The following is an 18,540-nucleotide window of genomic DNA, read 5'->3' as shown; positions in this document are numbered from 1 at the left end:
AAAACTCTCTCTTGCAGTTCTCCGAAACAGTCACCAGAGGGCGGAGGCGTCAGTGACTCTGTGTGTTCTCACAGAGACACAGAAGAAGAAAGAGAGCGAGAGAGAGAGAGAGAGAGAGCCCTGAATCCGTCCTGTCCGTCCTATGAGTAAAGCCTGGGTCAGTCCCTCTGTCCTGCGTGTCACTTTCCATCCAAACACGACCGCTTTGAAGATAGTGTTGGAGGCGGAGAGAAGGGCGGGGAGGGGTGAGGCGTTCACTAGCAGTCTACGGCCCCGCCTCCTATCCGGAGTCCGACGATTCAATCCCGACCAATTCCGACAACCGGCTCACTTTTTCTTACCGGACTTCTCCGAGCGCTTCGAGTCTGACTTCCCTCCCCGGTCCGACTTCTCCGACCGCTCGCCCTTCTTTTCCTTTTCCTTTTCCGTCTCCTTCTCCGCCTGCTCGATCCGCTCACCGCGGTCCGAGCGCTCGCCGCCCTGCTCCGACCTGTTGTCCGCCTTGCTGCCGTCGCGCCGCGTGCCCTCGTCGGTGGATGAGGTAGTTGGTTGGGGTTGACCCCATTTGGCGATGTCCTCGTGCTCCGTGATGCTGGCGGTGATGTTGGTCACCCACACCTTCAGATCGTCCTGTAAAGGAAGATCACGGATGTCAGCTGAATGGTCCTTTACCGGTTCAGTGATTAAGAAATGTTCACATGATGTGATCAAATAAAGCCACTGCTATTTTGAGATGTAATTACAACGAAACGAGAAACGAGAATGTCTCACCTCATCTTTCGCATGAAACAAGAACTCACTGCCGTCCTTCGTTCTGCAATAAGCGGAGAGAAATTAAACTTAGGAAACCTGTTTGGTGAGACACTGAACCTCGAGTTGCTCACCAGATGATTCACAGCAGCCCACTGTACCTAAAAGGCTTAGGATGAGTTAAATGGGTTGTAAGGGTTTAGCATTTTGGGATAGAATGAACCCTTCATCTCTACATAGGGATCGGGTCTTCTTCCTGTTTCACCGTCGTGTTTCTAGCCCAGAAGGGACAAACCAAACAGTGGCTTTAGACAGGGCATTTAGGGTGCCTTTAGACAGGGCATTTAGGGTGCCTTTAGACAGGGCATTTAGGGTGCCTTTAGAGGGCATTCAAAGAACTACCACAGTATTTCTCCGACACGCTTGTGAAACTGTTACGAAACCGTGGTGCCGCCAGCCACCGTCTGTCTTCCGTTGCTGTTAAAGTATTCTTATTACGGTGAGGAAGGCCTCTGAGAGAGGGCAAACCTCGAGCCGCTAGATGCCAGGAAATCCTACACACTGTTTCTTTAAATCCAAAACACTGTCATCGTCATCCCAGGACTGGAACCGTTAGGCACAGTGTTATCAGATTTGAACTTGGAGCAGCAGCAGCCATATAAATTGAACCAGATAAACCAACATGCAAATGTCTTGGTTTGGTCCTGTATCATGTTTGCCAGACCAGAAATTGGAAGCATCACCAACACCTTTCAGTATGTATATGAGTATGTCCCTTAAAACTACTCCAAGCATGTTGTTTGATGGAATTTGCGCAGAAAAAACGAGACCCAGAGATGTAGCATTGTTGCTAGTAACCAAAGTGTATTAAAGTATACAAAACTGACTTAAAATAATGTTCTGTGTCTGAAAACGTTTGTATGCCCTGTCTCTGTATAGGGAACTCCAGAAGCTGGCTTGATCGATAGATGTATTTGTAACTTTTTTGCTCACTGGAACACAGCTTTTTCTATTGCAGGAAAACAGTGAAGAAAACCATCAGTCGCTGAAACGATAGCTCCTCCATAGTCATCTCTACATTGTGACTCCCTTTCAAAGGTCAACTCAAAGGTCAAAAGGATCAAAGTCAAACTAGACACACGTGGATTTGTTGTGCTGATTAAACCAACTGATCCCATTGATTTCATGTTGTCGTAAATATTGTGAACCTGGTTACTAAGAATTGTATATTCAACCTAGTTCCGTATGACAACAGCCTCTCACTTGAGCGTGAAGACGTTCTTCTTCTTCTTGTAGCCGTTGGTGACGTCGCAGTGGCAGTCGGAGAGGTTGAGCAGCGGCTCACTGTTGTAGGGCGTGGCGGTGTTCTTGGCGTCCTTGTAGAAGCCCATCTCCCCTTTGTTGAGCACGCAGTACAGGTTGACCCATGACCTGCTGTGGTGTGGGAAGGCGGGAGGGGTGAGGGGGGGGTGGCGGGGGGCAGGGGGAGTAGTGGAGGAGGAGCAGGGGGAAAGGAGTACGGGAAAGGCGGTGGTTGGGGAGGGGGAGACGGGAGGAGTCAGGAAGAGCTGCGGAGTCGCTCTCGCTAAGCTAACACCTCACTCACCTGACCAGAGCAGACAGGTAGGTGGGCGGGATGGACCGGCGCCAAGAAGGGAGGAAACACACTGCTGAACAAACACAGACGGACGGACAGACGGACGGACGGAGGATGGAGGGATGGGGAGGGAGGCTACGGTCTGTTTGTGTGTCTCTGTGCGTGGGGCTCATATATGACTTACCTTGGAGGAGACGAGAGGAGCAGCCAGTAGCAACGAGGAAGAGAGGAGAAAAAGAGGGGAGAGTTTGGTTAAATGGCATTTTGGCAGCAAACGCAACTTAAAACTCCAGTCATGCGCCATTTTGCCTCTTTGAGCGTGTTTACATGCACACGGCATTCCATTAATAAGCTTACGCCCAATTGTAGGTATTATTCAGAGCAAGCTGTCTGCACGCCACTTCACGTCCCGATTTCAAACACCTCTTTGTGACAATAGAAAGAAAACTTCAGACTGGAGAAGGCCGACGGTGCATGTGATCCGGTGTCTACGTTACTGTTGTGAGCACTAGTTTCATTCAGGTTAATTATTGTCCTATGCACAGCCACTGGAGAAGAAGTGGACATCTAAGATCTCAGGGTCCCTCCAATAATGATCATGAATAGAAAATTCCAGATCTGAAGACATTCCCTGCAGGCATTACTGAGATATTGCATTCACAAGAATGGGACGGACATATGGACAACCCGAAAAAAAGCGATGTCATCCGCCCCCGGCTAAAAATATAGGGATAGAATAATACATAATATAAAATTATACATATATATATATATATCATCTGTCGTGTAATTTCAAAATAAACTGAATGTAAACAAATATCTAATGAGATGTAAATGGGTAATAAATCCTTCTATCATGGTAAAGATTAAGATCAAAGAAATGATAACAAGAAAAAAAAGTTTTGCATTTTCTATTTATTTTCACATAATTCTAATAAAGATAACAAATGCTGTTCTTGACTTTGGTAATAGTAGCTTGACTTCCCCATGTAGCTTTATCTCAAGCTTTCATCTTATGATGGAATGCTCCGAAAATGAAGCTGACTGAGAGTAAACATTTGTTTTTGTCAACATTACTTTCCAGGTATTCCACAACGACGACCGACTCTCATTCAGAGTTTTTTTGATGCATAGGAATGGCGGCTCTACGGCCAAAGCGTGTCTGTTTTTAAGACAGGAGAGCAGATGGAAGAAAGAAACTAAGTACATTTACTCAAGTAATGCAGTCAAGTAAAACTTTGACGAACTTGTACTTTAGTTGCGTATTTAACTTCTCTTCTACTTCACTGCGTCTCAGAGGCAAATATCATACTATTTTATTTATTTGATAACTTAGTTACTAGTTGCTTTGTGGACTGAGATTAATAATACAAATATAAATCAACAAATAATGTTGACTATACAGGTTAAAATAAGACAGTTAATGCATCAATAATTGTATAACCAGTAATATAAAATATATGATTCTGAAATACATCATTGCAGTGCATAATGAGTACTTTTACTTTAAGTATATTTTTATGCTAAGACAAACGTACTTTTGAGAGCAGGACTACAGTCGTAGATTTATGTCAGAATATGGACAGGAAACCTCGATAACGCGTCTCAGCTTTTCAGAAAAAAAACTTAATTAACTGAGCAATGAACGTAAAACTAGTAACTGACGGATCTGTATGCCACGATATGCGGTCAGTTTGTCACTCAGTTCATCAGGGCACTACAAAGAGTACACACCGTTCACATGCACCGCATCCTCCACTCATCCTGAATAATACCAGAATACACGTGCACATAAGTGCACATAAACATACTCAGTGCCTCATCATGTAGCTATGTACCAGAGACAGGTTGAACCTCAATCCTTCCTCTTAGACTAACGGTATCCTCTCTTTCTTCAAAATTGATTGGAGGAAAATGGTCTGAGCCCCCCCCCAATAGATCTCTTCCTCCAACCAAAGTTGAACACAAAGCAAAAAGAGAGCGTACAATAAGCCCGGGCGAGGAGCCGTTTGGAGATTCACACTTGTCCCGATTGAAGCCATTCAGGATTATGCTTTACCTTGCCATGTACATTACAGGGCATGTACATACACGAGACATTCATCCACTGCCTTTAGTGGGGCACGTGAGTGGGACTCATCCACAACTGGAAGGGAGGGATGAGCGTTTAGCTGTGCGTGTTCAGCCCAGCCACTAGAGGGCAGTGCGGAGACAGACGTTGCCATTGGTGTCTCGCTGGAGGAAGCAGGGAGGTCATCTATGGAGGCCAGGTAGTGAGTGTGTATGTGTGTGTGTGTGTGTGTGTGTGTGTGTGTGTGTGTGTGTGTGTGTGTGTGTGTGTTGTGTGGAGGCTAAGTGACTGGGCACAAGGCAGTGTACGGCATCGCAGCTCCGTCAACCTCCACTCTCACGGCATTCACCAGCCAGCCATCTCCGTTGTGCTCTACTCTGTGGGCTCCCGTTAAGCATCATGCAAGATGTTTTCACATGCGGTGAGATTTTTGCTGGATGTTGTTTTAGTTCATGCAACTGTTGTCTTCACGTTCTGATCCTGGTGATCAGAGATGGCATACATTAAATTTTCAAAAGGTCCAGTACATTAACATGAATTTAATGTAGCTTTTACCATTTTTGTCCCTGCTGTTTATTTATACCTGCTGGTTTTAGTCTTTATTTGTTTGTTTTTTGTTAATTCATTAAATAAAATAATGTATTATTATTTTTGGGGTGTGAAAATCCATCTGAAGAAACTGTGAAGAAAACAATAACAAAGTATAATAAAAACTATTAAAACAAATTTGTAATAGTGGGTTGTAATTCATTTATAATTTGATTCATAATTGATAGAATTATTGTGATTGTTAATTATCAACTGACAGCCACTGCGATTTCTATATTCATACAGCTTAGTATAGTAATACAGTTTTGGAGAAGAAAAAAAACCTACACTTTCTACTTTTTTTATCAGGTTAGGGAGGGAAGACCAAACTGTATAGTGATTCATTTCTACTTCACTGCTAAATCTTTTCCGTTGTATCACATTACTTCTCTTTGTATATTATATTATTATACTTTGTACATCTATTATCAATTGTAGGGAACAGTAAGATGTGCCACAAATATTGTTGATGTAAAAATTCTTTGGAAGCAGATAAAACTGACCTAATATTTCCACTGCAGAATGTAGATTTTTTTCTAATAAGTTATCTAGTAAACAAAATAGGTAAAACACGGTAACGTCACAGCATCCCTCGAACATAAACATGAGTAAACCTTAATGTATGCTTCTAAAGACACACAGTATGTCAGCTGAGTGAGTGTTGCCTGTATCGTGTTGTTGACCCTCACGGTGGGACCAACCAATGAGGCCTTGTGTGTCATGCATCTGGTCAACGTGTCAGACGCGGCGTCAGTCGAGTGTGTTAGCCTGTTAGCTTAGCATGCTTGAGTCATGCCCCTGTCGCCATTGCCTAATCATTAAATGGAGGGGTCAGTGATGTCATGAGAAACAGACAATGGAGATACGACATCTGCCACAGTCCACACCCGTTTAAAATATTATCATTTTATATATTATATAACGGTGGACTTTGGAATGTAGATGTTGGTACCATTTTATGTGAACTTGCTTGACAATATGTGAATTGCTCTTTTCGGGTAAATCATTGGTAATTAATTGAACAGAAACCCCTAAGCCTGATAATCATGACACCAGTGTCCATCCTCCCTGTCTACAACTTCTATCATCTGCTGGTCCAGGATGATTATGACCCTGAACACCCACCTATTGGTGCTCTTCTTCAGGGTCTCGATGTCCAGCTTGCGAAAAAGGAAACCCTCATGGTGTGCGGTGTGTGCTGGCGGCTGGGGCACCGTCGGGCTGCTCTGGGCCGGAGCAGACCTGGACCGCCGCGTGGTCTCTCCCGCCTCTTTGGGTCGCGGCCGGCGCCGCGGTTTGGGCCTGTCCCGCGCCCGGGGTCGGTCGACACGGGAAGGCTTCTCGGGTACCCCGTTGGGCAGGCGGGGCACCTCGCCACGGGCCTGGAAGTTGGGGGAAGGGAGATAGAGTCAATGAGGATTTGGTTCATGTTTTTGAAAGAAAGTAATTCACTCTTTCATGGCCTTTCACATCGATGAATGTGTTTCACATTTACATCGCCCAAAGCATGTATGTTCCTATTGACAGGTTATCAAGGACCAAAAACACCCTCGCCATTGAGAAAAGCCTTTCGTGGCATGCTTTGTTCTTCCCTCAACAAAGAAAGATGCTACGGTTCTGATTTAGCTGATGCTATCGTAGCATCTAAGCTAACTCTCTTCACTGTTTCTTTGAACAAACAGTCGCCGTGTCATCTCATACACACCTAAAGCGCCTTAAGCTGCCAGCAGCTCCGAACAGGACGTTGATTGGTTTGGACACAAGCGTGTTGCTTGAAGCCTGACAAAGCAGGATTTTTGTGTGATTGCGTGATAATTGCTGCTGCTTAGCGAAGAGATGTTGGGCACTAAGCATTTTCTGAGATGAAAGTTTCTCAAGCCATTGTAGGAGCCATGTGAGAGGTCAAACCTAAAAATATTCAAGCTGGTGTAAACTAGAGACACCCTCACAAATAAGTGTTGGAATGAAAAAACTAATCCTAAATCGAAACCTGGAAAGATCCCATTTAGTAGTGGGACAGTAGGTTTTTTAACATTTTCCCATGTTATAAAAAACAACCCAGATGAGCTACAACAAAAATAAACACTGTGAGTTGTATGTGGATGAAATGCACAGCACATAAATCTCCAGACCTGTGCTGCTTCCCTTTCTTGCAGCTGCTCTACAATTTCTGCCATGGTGGATCTCTTTTCTCTGTAGAAAAAAAAAGAAGCAAATTAGAGAATCACATTGAGTAGATAAAAACATTAATAATGTTTTTTGTTTTTTTGCATTGCTTTCCTGCAATATGATACAAATGCAATGCCCTACACTCATGATAAAACATTTTTTAAGTGAAAATAAACACTAAATTCCAACTACAAAAATGAATTAAAAACATCTCTTTAACGAAACATCCGTTCATGTGATGTATGACTTGCTCCTGGTGTCCCTTAAAATGAGACAATCCCTCCGTGTGCTGCATAACACGTAGACAACATAACCGAGAAGACACCTCAGTTCACTCAAAGCCTCACCCGCCTCCTGAGCGTCTGTCTGAGTGCTCTTTCCCGGTGTCATGCTCACTGGATTCCTGTCTCTCCAGCCGGTGTCGGTCCCTCTCCCTCCGCCGGCCCTCGTGGCCCCCGTGGCCCTCGTGCTCGCTGGACGTTTGCCTCTCCAGCGTCCGCCTGTCCCGCCTCTCGGCCTGTTCCCTCCACAGCTCCTGAGGCAGCTCGTCCCTGCGTGCCTGGATCAGCTGCTCGCTGGACAGCTGCCGCTCTATCTTATGGTCCCTGTGGTGGCCGTGGGTCTGGACCTGGGGCTCGGCCTGGCCCAGCGGGTCGGTCCTGGACCCCCGCAGACCTCTGGTGGGCTCGCTGTGCAGGCGCTCCCTGCAAGGCTCCTGGAGTACCACCTCAGCCATCACAGCCACCTCCGGTCTCTCCGTCCCCATCACTCCCATCATCATGTCTCTCTCTCTCTCCCTCTCTCTCTCCCTCACTTTCTCCAGCCGGCTGGCCACGATCAGCGGCGTCACCGCGTCGTCCATGTGTTTGATTTTGGCTTGCCGCAGATACGGGGACGATTTGGCCTCCAGCGTCCTCGCCGCCTGAGCTGGATGGAGGTGACTCATCGCCTTGGTCGCTTGGTCTCTCGTCGTGCCGGCTATTTCTCGTGCCTGGTTGGCCGAAACCAGCATGGCCGCCGTGGCAACCGAGGCGATCGAGGAGGGAGAGGGCTGGCCCAGCCCTGCAGCCACGCCCACGACGTGCCGTGCCTCCAGCGTGCTGCGGTAGCTGGAGCCATTCATCACAGGGGTGTAGTTGGCGACCGTCGACCCCAGCCGACGAGCCACGGACGAGGGAGAGGGTGTGGGCGTGGCGGGCGAGGGCGAGGGAGGAGAGTTGGCTTCGTTCTGCTCATAGATGGTCTGTCTCATGACGGGGGAGAGCGGGAGACGGGGCAGGGTGGACGCACTGGGTAAGGCATCTTGAGGGTCCAGGAAGACTTTACGACCCAGCAGAGGGGTCGGCGGTAGCTTGCTTTGCTCGGCTTTCAACTTTTCTACCTGCGGAATCAAAATGGAACAAACTTTAAAATCGAACTTTAAGGGTTTTGACTTATTTTCTAGAAACATGTCTTCCTACTTTAGAAATCCTAAGCTTTGAGCCAACAATTATATTATTCTGGAACTTACAACTTAGCCTTTTCAGTTGAGAACTCTCTCTTATTCTGGCCACACAATAATGATGGTGATGGTGATGGTGATGGTGATGATGATGATGATGATGATATTACCGTGGTGAGTCGCCGCAGTGAGCTGAATCGCTCCTCCCAGGTGGCGGCGGCTTTGCGGAAGGCTTCGTGTCGACGAATCAGCTGCTCCACCTCGTCTACACTCGCGCCTAGCTCGTTGCTGCTGATGAGCGGCTCCTGAGCGGTCAGCCACGCCTCCGCCACCACCGCCTCCTGGGCAAACTGGTGAACCTCCAACACTGAGGGGAGGGGAGGAGAGATGATATTCACAAGCACATGAAGAAACGTGTGTTCTACTATATATGTGTATCTCTGTGTGTTTGCACATCTATTTCTACCAACACAGTGCTTCTCCTCTATCCACTCAAGAGCCACACAGCACCGCATGTGCATAGATTTTCAAAGTTTATAAAAATGCAGGTCAGCTGTGAGGCAGAGATTTAAGGCACCAGACGGTATATACTGTATGTAATGCGGACCTGGACCCGGATGCGCATTCAACCCACGCTGGACCCGTTCGTATGAGTCAGTGGTCACATTTAGTAGAGACAGCAGTCTGTGTAGTTACTTCACGACACTACTCTAAACTTCTGTCCGCCTCTCTCTCTCTGTCTCTGAATAATTAACTAATGCATATGATAATAAACAGATACAAAACAATGCCAATCCTACTTGTATACTTCACATATAACCTATATCCCAGGAAGAAAAGGGGAAAACACACCAAGTCTTTCTGCGTCCGTGCTGCTCTTTTGGTCCTGAAACGTAGATTCTCTGCATTGATTAGTTTGATGTTAGAGGATCAATTTTGTTTATAGACTATGTTTGTCCATTCTAACTCCTTAATCACTATATTAACACTGAAAAGACACTATTGCCTACTGCCTTAAACAGGACCCGATTTGCTCTGGACCCGGCCTTTGGACTTGGTTTTGATCCTGGACTTGACTAAGTTGGTCTTGACTACAGTCCTTTGTGTGAGTGTGTGTGTGTGTGTGTGTGTGTGCGTGTGTGTGTGTGTGCTCACATTGCTGTAGGAAGTCCCAGTGCTTGTCCCACTTTTCAGACAGCTCATATTGCTTAGCAACCACCTTGTCCAGCCTCTCCTTGATCTGAGAATCAAAATGAGCGACATCAGAATCACAAGTTCACAGGGGCGACCAGGTACTATTGTTGTGTATATTTAGAGCATGGGCCTAGTCTTTAGTTTGAGTTTAGTTATATTTTTGTAGTTTTCTTTTGCAATTCATGTGTGACTTGGCTGATGCAATTTCCTGTCTGGTCTGATTGTCTTAAAATGGAAATATAAATATAATATGCAAATAACACATCTAAATTATACATTTATAACTGTAATACACTGCTCCAGATTATTACCTGAAGTTCATAATCATTTTCATGTATCCTGATCTCACCTCTTCAGCTGCTGGGTTTCGAGCAGCCAGCAGAGTTTTGCCCATCTCGATACAGTCCAAGGTGCTCCGGGTGCGAGCCTCCACTTCGCTCTGCAGACTCTGGTGGTAATTCATCAGCACCTCCACTGAGGACACGTCCCTGCAGGACCCACATAGAGCAGACACTCAGCTCCTCGCTACACAAAAACACCTGCTTGGTGTATTAATAGTGTGTCGCTCGGAGAAACCTTTGAATCCCCTTATTAAATAAACCATTATCAATCAAATTGATTGATAATGGTTTATTTAATAAGGGGACAGTGCACATTAATAAAAACAAATCTGTCTAGTCTCTAGTCCCGAGAGGCAGATGTTAAAAAACTAAAACAAACATAAAAACTGAAATTAAATTAAATAAACAAGGATTATAAAATGTTGATGCTTTTACAATACATGCACAACAGTCAAACACAGCTAAAAAACAATAAAAGACATGCTGATGGTCGACCGTCAAGACAGACAGACAGCGGACAACAGACAAACGTACAAAGTACAACACGAACAGAAAGAGGGCAGCAAAGAGCAGTTATGTTCTACTGCTGACAGAGCTGGGCACCAATCAACCATTTCTTTAGTTGTGTCCTAAAAGAACTGTATGTCCGTAGATCTCGAATAGTCCCTGGAATGGAGTTCCAGTCTAGTGCAGCTTGTACAGAAAATGCAGACTGACTGAAAGCACTTTCCTGATCAATCAAATATTTAGTCTCCAGTGTGTAGAGATGAGGGGGCTTATTAGCAGAACTATGTTGGAATTTATGTATAACCACCTGAAACTAAGAATCTTTATTTTCGTTAGATTAGAATCGATCCGTCATATCTACGTAGGTAGCGGGTCCTTTTCACAGAGTCCACCATGTTTCTACAGTAGCCCAGAGCGGACAAACCAATTCCTACACACTGTCGCTGTAAGATTAAAAACATTTGCTAAAAGAGTTGTGACGCAAACAAGTTGAACAACACATAACAAGGTCTAAAGGTCCAGCCCTCTTTGGTGTAAAACATACAGCATGTTATAACTTGATTTTGTGTCGATACCTGGGCTTCTCTCCTGTCCCTATCTGACAGATGATCGATTCCATCCACATGATCTGATCTCGGACCATGCTGAAGAACCTCAGCTTGTCCGTCTCGGTGGTGATCTGCACCCGACACTCCTCGCAGGACGTTAGCAAGTCTTTCCACAACTGCATCACTTCGTTCTCGCGGCACGCGATGGCTTCGGCCTTCTCGCCGGCGTACACCGTCCTCAGCTGGGCCGCGCTCTCCTGCAGCTGACGCACCTGGCAGAGTGGGGGAGAGCGGATTTTAGGGAGACGCTAAGCCCGAGCGAGGAAGAAACAGAAATAAAAAGAAAAAACAGAAAAGAGTGTGTTTTCCAAATGACGCACTAAACACAGCTGCTCTGACAGCTGTGTTTAGTCAGGGCCAAATGGTACAGGCTCTGTCACTGGAGTTGACACGGAGCAGCTGTGATTTCATTTTGTAAAATGTAACACTTTTTTTTTGTTCCCCAGGTGCACGACTGAGACCAGATGAAGCTAATTTAAATGCAGAGTAAGACGGTAGTTTTGCCATGATGAATCAGACTCAGACTCACAAAAAGCTAAATATGTTCTACTACCAATCGATATTCAGTTCTACTCCAAAGTCAATTTGAGATTTTAGAGTGTACAGAGAGAAATGAAAACAATACAAGTGAATGTCTCGAGCTGAGTGAACACTGAAGCAGATCATGTTACATGCTGTCTGTTAATTTGTATGCTGTGTACCTGTGTGACCAGCAGCTGAATGTCCTGCTCGAAGCTGTGCAGGAGTCTCTGCAGGGTGCTGGTGTTGGCGGTGCTGCCCTGCCGAGCCCGAACTTCTGGCAGCCGTCGGTGCTTGTCCTCGATCTGGGCCAACACCTGAAAAAGAAGAACATGAAGCCGTACAGACGTGTTCCATGTATACAGTGTGTGGTGTGTGTGGTCCACTGAAACACTGAAAACGTATTTTCAGTGAAGGCCTTGGTTACAGTAAGCTAAGGTGAGACGTGTCTTCTTGCACCAGAACATGCTAGAATGTAAGATGCATGAAGACATAAACAGGTCAGTCTAAATTAATCAGAAAAATCTGTTAAAAAACAAAACATAATTCTCCTTATTTGTTGGATTATGTATGGTACATGTTGTGTTGCATAGGATAACCCCTCAGAAATCAATAAGGTGAAATATTTGCAACATATAATATTGCCCCACACAGTGAAAAAACCCACCATGTCATATCTATGTTTTGTCTCGTTGCCCCTCACCTCTCTGCAGTCGGAGAAGAACTTGTGCAGTTGGTGTGAGGCGGCAAGCATCTGCGCCCGGGTCTCCATGAGCTCCAACAGGTCGGCCCAGGCCTCGTTCACCCCGTCCTTCCACTCGGCGATGGTGGCGGCCTCCGAGTGGCCGTAGTCGATGAGCTCGTCCACCATCTGGTTGACGGCCGTCACCCGCTCCTGCCCCACGCTGCCCGTCTCCGTTGCGAACTCCGTGAACTTCTCCTGCAGTACCTGGAAGTGTGTCGGGGAGTTAAGAAGGGGAAAGGAAACGTAAGAAGGGAGTCAATTATCCATATGCTCCTAGGTGAGTTGATTATCCACAAATACACTAGCTGCTGTAAATTAATAAATACTCATTAAAGTTGGTATAATTAACAGCAGATTTTTGGTTTTCAACTTTATAAAAAGTGTTTCTTCAATTTATTATTCATTCGCAGGCACCGTCTGTCGACACACTTACGGTGACATGCTCGTAGTCTTGACCCAGTTCCGGCGAGCTGGCGACCACCTCCCTCTGAGCGATCCACTGCTCCAGCTCGTCCACCTCCCTGTTGAGCTGGTAGAGCCAGTACTGCTGCTCCAAGCGACTCTTCCTTTCCTCCACCAGGTCCTTCAGAGACACGTACAGGCGGTCGATCTGCGACTGACGCTTGCTGATCTGCTCGCTGTGGAAGAAGAGAGGAGATAGTGTGGTGTCAGGGCAAGTATATATATATATATATATATATATATATATATATATATATATATATATATATATATATATATATATATATATATACACACATATATATATATATATATATATATATATATATATATATATATATATATATATATATATATATATATATACACACACATATGTATAAAAGAATCAGGAACGCTCAGTGGCCGCTATAAAAACATCACACCTTTTGGAATACTCAGCAGGAAACCCTACACTGCCTCTACCGTCTATGTCAGTGTTTTTCAACCTTTCAGCCGCGGCACATTTTCTACAATAAAAAAATCCCAACACCAACAACCAAAATGTCACATTGTAGCATAATATGCTTCAGCATATATGGTAGGTAATAATTGTGCTACCTACTGGCATGGAAGAGTATTTAATTACTAGGCCAGCCACTATATTGCAGGCTCAGACGCTCAACAATGGAAAATTATTTTCGGCAACTTAATAATATTTAAGTGAAATTGGACATTTTCCCACAGCACACCTGACGATATCTCACGACACACTGGTGTGCCGCGGCACAGTGGTTGAAAATCACTGGTCTACGTGTCCTGCGTGTCCCAGCAGAAATTCAGATTCATCAGACCAGACAATGCTTTTTCCTCCTTCTGTCCGGCTTCAGCGAGCCTGTGCCCACTGAAGCCTCAGTGTCCTGTTCTTTGATGACAGGAGTTGAACCCGCTGTGATCTTCTGCTATTGTAGTAGCACACAGGTTCAGCTCCGCACATTGTAACGGCTGGTTATTTGAGTTACTGCCGCCATCCTTACAGCGTGAACCATACTTGCCAGAGGTTCTATTAAAATAAGTGTTTTTCATCAACAAAACTGATGCTCACTGGAAGGTTTTGTTTTTGTTTTGCACCATTCTCTGTAAACTTTAGAGGTTGGAGTCACTTGGATCACATTTCTTCCCGATTCTGAAATATTGGTCTCAACAGCAACACAGGACCATGTCTGCATGCTCTTAGATTGTGTATGTGTGTGTGTGTGTGTGTGTGTGTTTACATGCTCACCAGTCTGGATGGCCCATCTCCAGCAGCTGTCGACACTGCTGTGACAGCAGGCCGACGGTCTCGGCGTAGTCCTCGATGGTTTGTTCCAGGACCAGGTGTTTTTTCAGCAGCTGCAGCGTGCTCGGCTCGTCCTGTTGGGAATAAGACAAGACACACACAAGGAAGAGTTTCACTTTCAAAAGAACACACGCTGCACAAATGCTCGATGTATAAGTCTGCGCAAAGAGGGACGAGTCATGCTCCGGTTCGGGTCCAACAAAACAACATGATTGTTAAAGCATTGCTGATGATTTCGCTGTCAACCAGGGTGGTTATAATGACGGACATTTTATGCACACGCACCTTTCCCTTCTCCTCGTTCATCATGTGCAGCTCCTGCTCGCTCAGCCAGGCCTCCACCTCGGCTGTGTCGAAGTAGTACTGCTGGGCCTGGTACATGGCGTCCAGGATCAGCTGCCTCCGCTCGGTCTCGGCCCAGAGCAGAGCCCACAGCTGGGCCAGCTGGTCGTGGCCCGCTCTGATGCAGTTGACCTCCGGGCTGCGTATAGAGCCGATGATCCCCGCCCTCTCCAGGACATCGTCGATCCGGCTCCTGTGGCCCTGCAGCTCCCTCTGAAGGGTCTGGAAGAGAGACATGGGGTAATGAGGTGACTGTTTTGATCTTGATCTATTGCACTTCCTGGGAGAGGGATCCCCCCTCTGTTGCTCTCCCTGAGGTCCCCCCGACCCCTTTTTAGCGGGAGTTTTTAGTTTTCCGATGGGAGGGTCCAAGGAGGATGTTGTATACTGTACAGATTGTAAATGATCCGGATCTGAGGAACATTTGTGAATTTGAGCTGTACTATTACATTTTATTGAAAAAAAAAAGTTCTCTGTTGTTTATAACAGTCTGATAATAAGACAAACTTTTGGACAGGAGCAAGACAAGTACAGTACGTAAGAAGGTGGGTGACCGGGTATGGAGGCCTATTCTGACTTTCTTACCTGGTTCTTCTTCATGAGCTGCTGGACTGCCTGCAGAGAGGAGCCGTGCTCATGAGACATGGCCATTGGGAGGCGCTCCTGGATCCACAACTACAACCAAAACAAGATGACACGCAGCAGTCAACACTTTGCGCACATGTACACCTCATTACCCGTGGGTGAATATGTGTATCTAATTCAAATGTAGAGATATCCAAATTCTTGTGTGGACGACAACAGGGTTGAACATTAACATCCCATTCATAAATCCTAACATTTTAGGATTGTGCCAACGGTCACACTCACAATCTCGTCCTCCAGGTCTCGACCGACTTGGTGAACTTCCTTCGACGCCAGCAGGATGCGCCGTCTCTCCTTCAGCGGCTCGATCAGACGCACCATCCTGGCCTCCACAACAGCTTGGCGGCCAGCAACCGTCTCCTTGATCTGCGTCTGCTGCGGGATAGAGGCCACCTGCATCTGGAGCTGCCCAACCTCCTTATACCACACCTCCATCTGACTCTCCATGGTCTGAGGAGGAGGAGGAGGAGGAAGAGGAGGAGGAGAGGGGGAGTAGAGTGAAAGTTATCAAAACAGATGGAGGGAAAGAGGATGTGTTGAACAGGAGAGAGGACATGTTGTCACGTGGAACAAAATGAAGATGGGATGAGGGGAATGTGACAGAAATGTAAACATGAGAAGTTTGGTGTTGTTATGAGTCTTGGGTGACAATTTAATTTTAATTTTAATCGGTTTGATTACTGATAGAGATTGAAGATAATATTTAGCTGTGTTTCCGATTTCTAACTCACCATAATAATACTATCACTCAGTATACTATTTTTTTTTACACTGTGTAGAAAACAACTTAAAGGAGCCGTGTAGGAGTGTAGCAGTGAGAAGGATTTAGTGCAGGAGTCTCAAACTCGCGTCCCGCGGGCCAATTGCGGCGCGTGGGCCGATATTGTGTGGCCCCCTACTTGACATCAAAGTTTAGTGTTAGTGCGGCCCGTGGGATATATATATAGAAAATATTTTGTTTGAAAACAAAAACTGTAATATTAATGTTTCATGTGCACACACCCTATGAAGCTTAATCTGTAGTATGAAGTCATTTCTCATTCCCGAATATGTTGCAAATGGAACTTATTGACTTGCAGTGCAACAGTGATCTAAAAGCTAAATTCAGAGAAGCACAAGGAAAACCAGACATGACTGGACCATTTCTGAGTGAATTGCCTCCATCCTTCCCTGAGCAGACAAAAGTGATCAGTCGGGTAATGTACCTTTTTGGAAGCGTATGTCTGTGAGAAACCTTTCTCCACTATGAACTTTAATAAATGAAAGTACAGGTCCAGGCTTAGTGATGCTTAGTGAAGCTGTACTCAGGGTTTCACTGTAACCTCCATCAGGGTTTCACTGAGACCTGGTTTAGGGTCAATGTGGCTCAGCTGTGTGAGCAGAAGTGCTGCCAGGTGTCTGGCAAGAAATAGAATAGAGTACAAATGTATTCAGGTTTTGCATTTGTTGGTTCAGTGCAGTTTCAATAAGTTGTTTTAAAAAATAATATACATTTGCACTGTTAAAAACTATTATAAATATTTATAGAAACTGCTGGTTGCCTTTTTTTATGCCGAAAATATGTTATGAATGTAAAAAAAAATACTGGGCTTTCTGTGTGGCCCTCCGATGAGATCACAATACCAGCGGTGGCCCCAAGCTAAATTGAGTTTGAGACCCCTGATATAGCGGTATCTAGTGGTGAGTTTCCAGATTGCATCAAACTGAATACCCCTCCACTCCTTTCCAAGTGTGTTGAAAATGTCAGTTTTTGCCCTTCTGAAATGTCATTATTTCAGAACAGATGGACCGGAGAGCGAAGACGAAAATGCAGAAGAGCCAAAGAAAAACTAACAGACATGAAGTATGGTGAGGTTTACTGTACTCCTTGCCAGGGTGGACGATGGTCAGTGGAGTTTGGTTTGGAGTTATGATGATGAGGTAAAGCAGTGCTAATGGCGGCCTGTTAAAGGAAGCTATAAGCAAAATGCTGTGGGTCTTTACACACCTGCCTGCCGCCTGCGTTGTAAACACTCTGACTCCGCTAAACCATCGCTGTTGGGACGCAAGTGACGAGTTACACCCCAACATCACAAGTACAGAAAAAAGGACGGTAACAACTTCTGTTACGACTGCGTCTATAATGCATTATAAACATTCTTGTACTACGTTATAATTTGTTTATAGCTGTGTCTATGTATAATGCTGTATAACTGTAGTCTGAGGGAAGGCCCACAGTCACAGCCTTAGAAAACCCCTGCTTTATAATCATAACTCCATACAAGGCATTTCATAATGACTTATTAGATCAAGTATCACCTTCTAACTGACTAACTGACTTTTTAAATGCATTATATTCACTGTTATAAAGCATTATAAACATTCTTATAATGCTTTATAAACAGTTCTAATGCAATATAATGTGATTATAAGTAACGATAAGTTGTCATTGTTTGCTTTAATTAAAAAAACAAATATATGCATATATATATAATCTATAACAACATTATAATGCATTATAACATTGATTATAATGCATTACAAAATATTATAATGTATTACAACTATGGGAATTATTATACACAATGATACTAAAAAATGTCAGTGAGTGACCAGCAGTTATGAATAATTATACTTGACCTTATATGTTATTATTAAATACTTATATTGTTATTATTATTGATAACTATTTATGAGTGCTTATATCTATAATAATACAGTGCTATAAGAAGATTATAGGGCATGTTTATAATGCATTATAGGCACACCAATAGAAAGTGTTATCAAAAGGACTTTTTTACTTTGCAACCTGAAATTAAACCTATTGGATAATCAATTATAAAATATGAAGTTATTTGAACGTCTGAAGTCATCTGTATGCGAGTAGACACATCGCTGTCTACACCCTCCATGCTTGAGAATGAAGTTGGGGTTAATTGGAAGATTTTTGGTAATATTTTCATTTTGCGTTGATTAAGTTTTGGTTAATGGACTCCACATATATAAATACATATATATGTATTATTAAATATATCTCAATACATCAGTAATTCATGAAGGAACGACAGATACTTGTTATCGCGTTGGATGCTTATTAGGATGAGAAATGTCCTACAACAAAAAACAATCCAGAAAAGAAACCATCTAGCTCACAAGCAGAATCCTCCCCAACAATACACGTATTTAAACCTTAAAAAAAGCTACGGTGAACTTTACCAAACTTATTTGTCTTTCCTATACATTTAAATAGGAATGACCTTGTAG

The 18,540-nt window shown here is 44.5% G+C and overlaps 1 protein-coding gene across 1 annotated transcript in view; it reads right to left on the bottom strand.

Annotated features, from left to right (window-relative positions):
* Positions 1–327: 327 nt before the first annotated feature.
* Positions 328–18,540, bottom strand: part of sptbn4b (spectrin, beta, non-erythrocytic 4b) — a gene marked incomplete at both ends in the record, with an annotated part of 63,704 nt that continues 45,491 nt past the window's right edge. The window contains 17 exons of the mRNA XM_079225356.1: positions 328–630; positions 772–814; positions 2,014–2,184; positions 6,132–6,388; positions 7,139–7,199; positions 7,523–8,556; positions 8,787–8,983; positions 9,772–9,856; positions 10,160–10,298; positions 11,234–11,478; positions 11,968–12,102; positions 12,489–12,734; positions 12,964–13,168; positions 14,254–14,384; positions 14,596–14,874; positions 15,238–15,327; positions 15,523–15,747. Coding sequence (XP_079081482.1) covers positions 328–630; positions 772–814; positions 2,014–2,184; positions 6,132–6,388; positions 7,139–7,199; positions 7,523–8,556; positions 8,787–8,983; positions 9,772–9,856; positions 10,160–10,298; positions 11,234–11,478; positions 11,968–12,102; positions 12,489–12,734; positions 12,964–13,168; positions 14,254–14,384; positions 14,596–14,874; positions 15,238–15,327; positions 15,523–15,747 — 3,846 coding nt within the window. The remainder of the gene's footprint in view (positions 631–771; positions 815–2,013; positions 2,185–6,131; positions 6,389–7,138; positions 7,200–7,522; positions 8,557–8,786; positions 8,984–9,771; positions 9,857–10,159; positions 10,299–11,233; positions 11,479–11,967; positions 12,103–12,488; positions 12,735–12,963; positions 13,169–14,253; positions 14,385–14,595; positions 14,875–15,237; positions 15,328–15,522; positions 15,748–18,540) is intronic.

This window comes from Taurulus bubalis, assembly GCF_910589615.1.
Source record: "Taurulus bubalis genome assembly, chromosome: 10".
In the NCBI taxonomy this organism is placed as follows: Eukaryota; Metazoa; Chordata; class Actinopteri; order Perciformes; family Cottidae; genus Taurulus; species Taurulus bubalis.
This window is presented reverse-complemented; position numbering and strand designations above follow the sequence as displayed.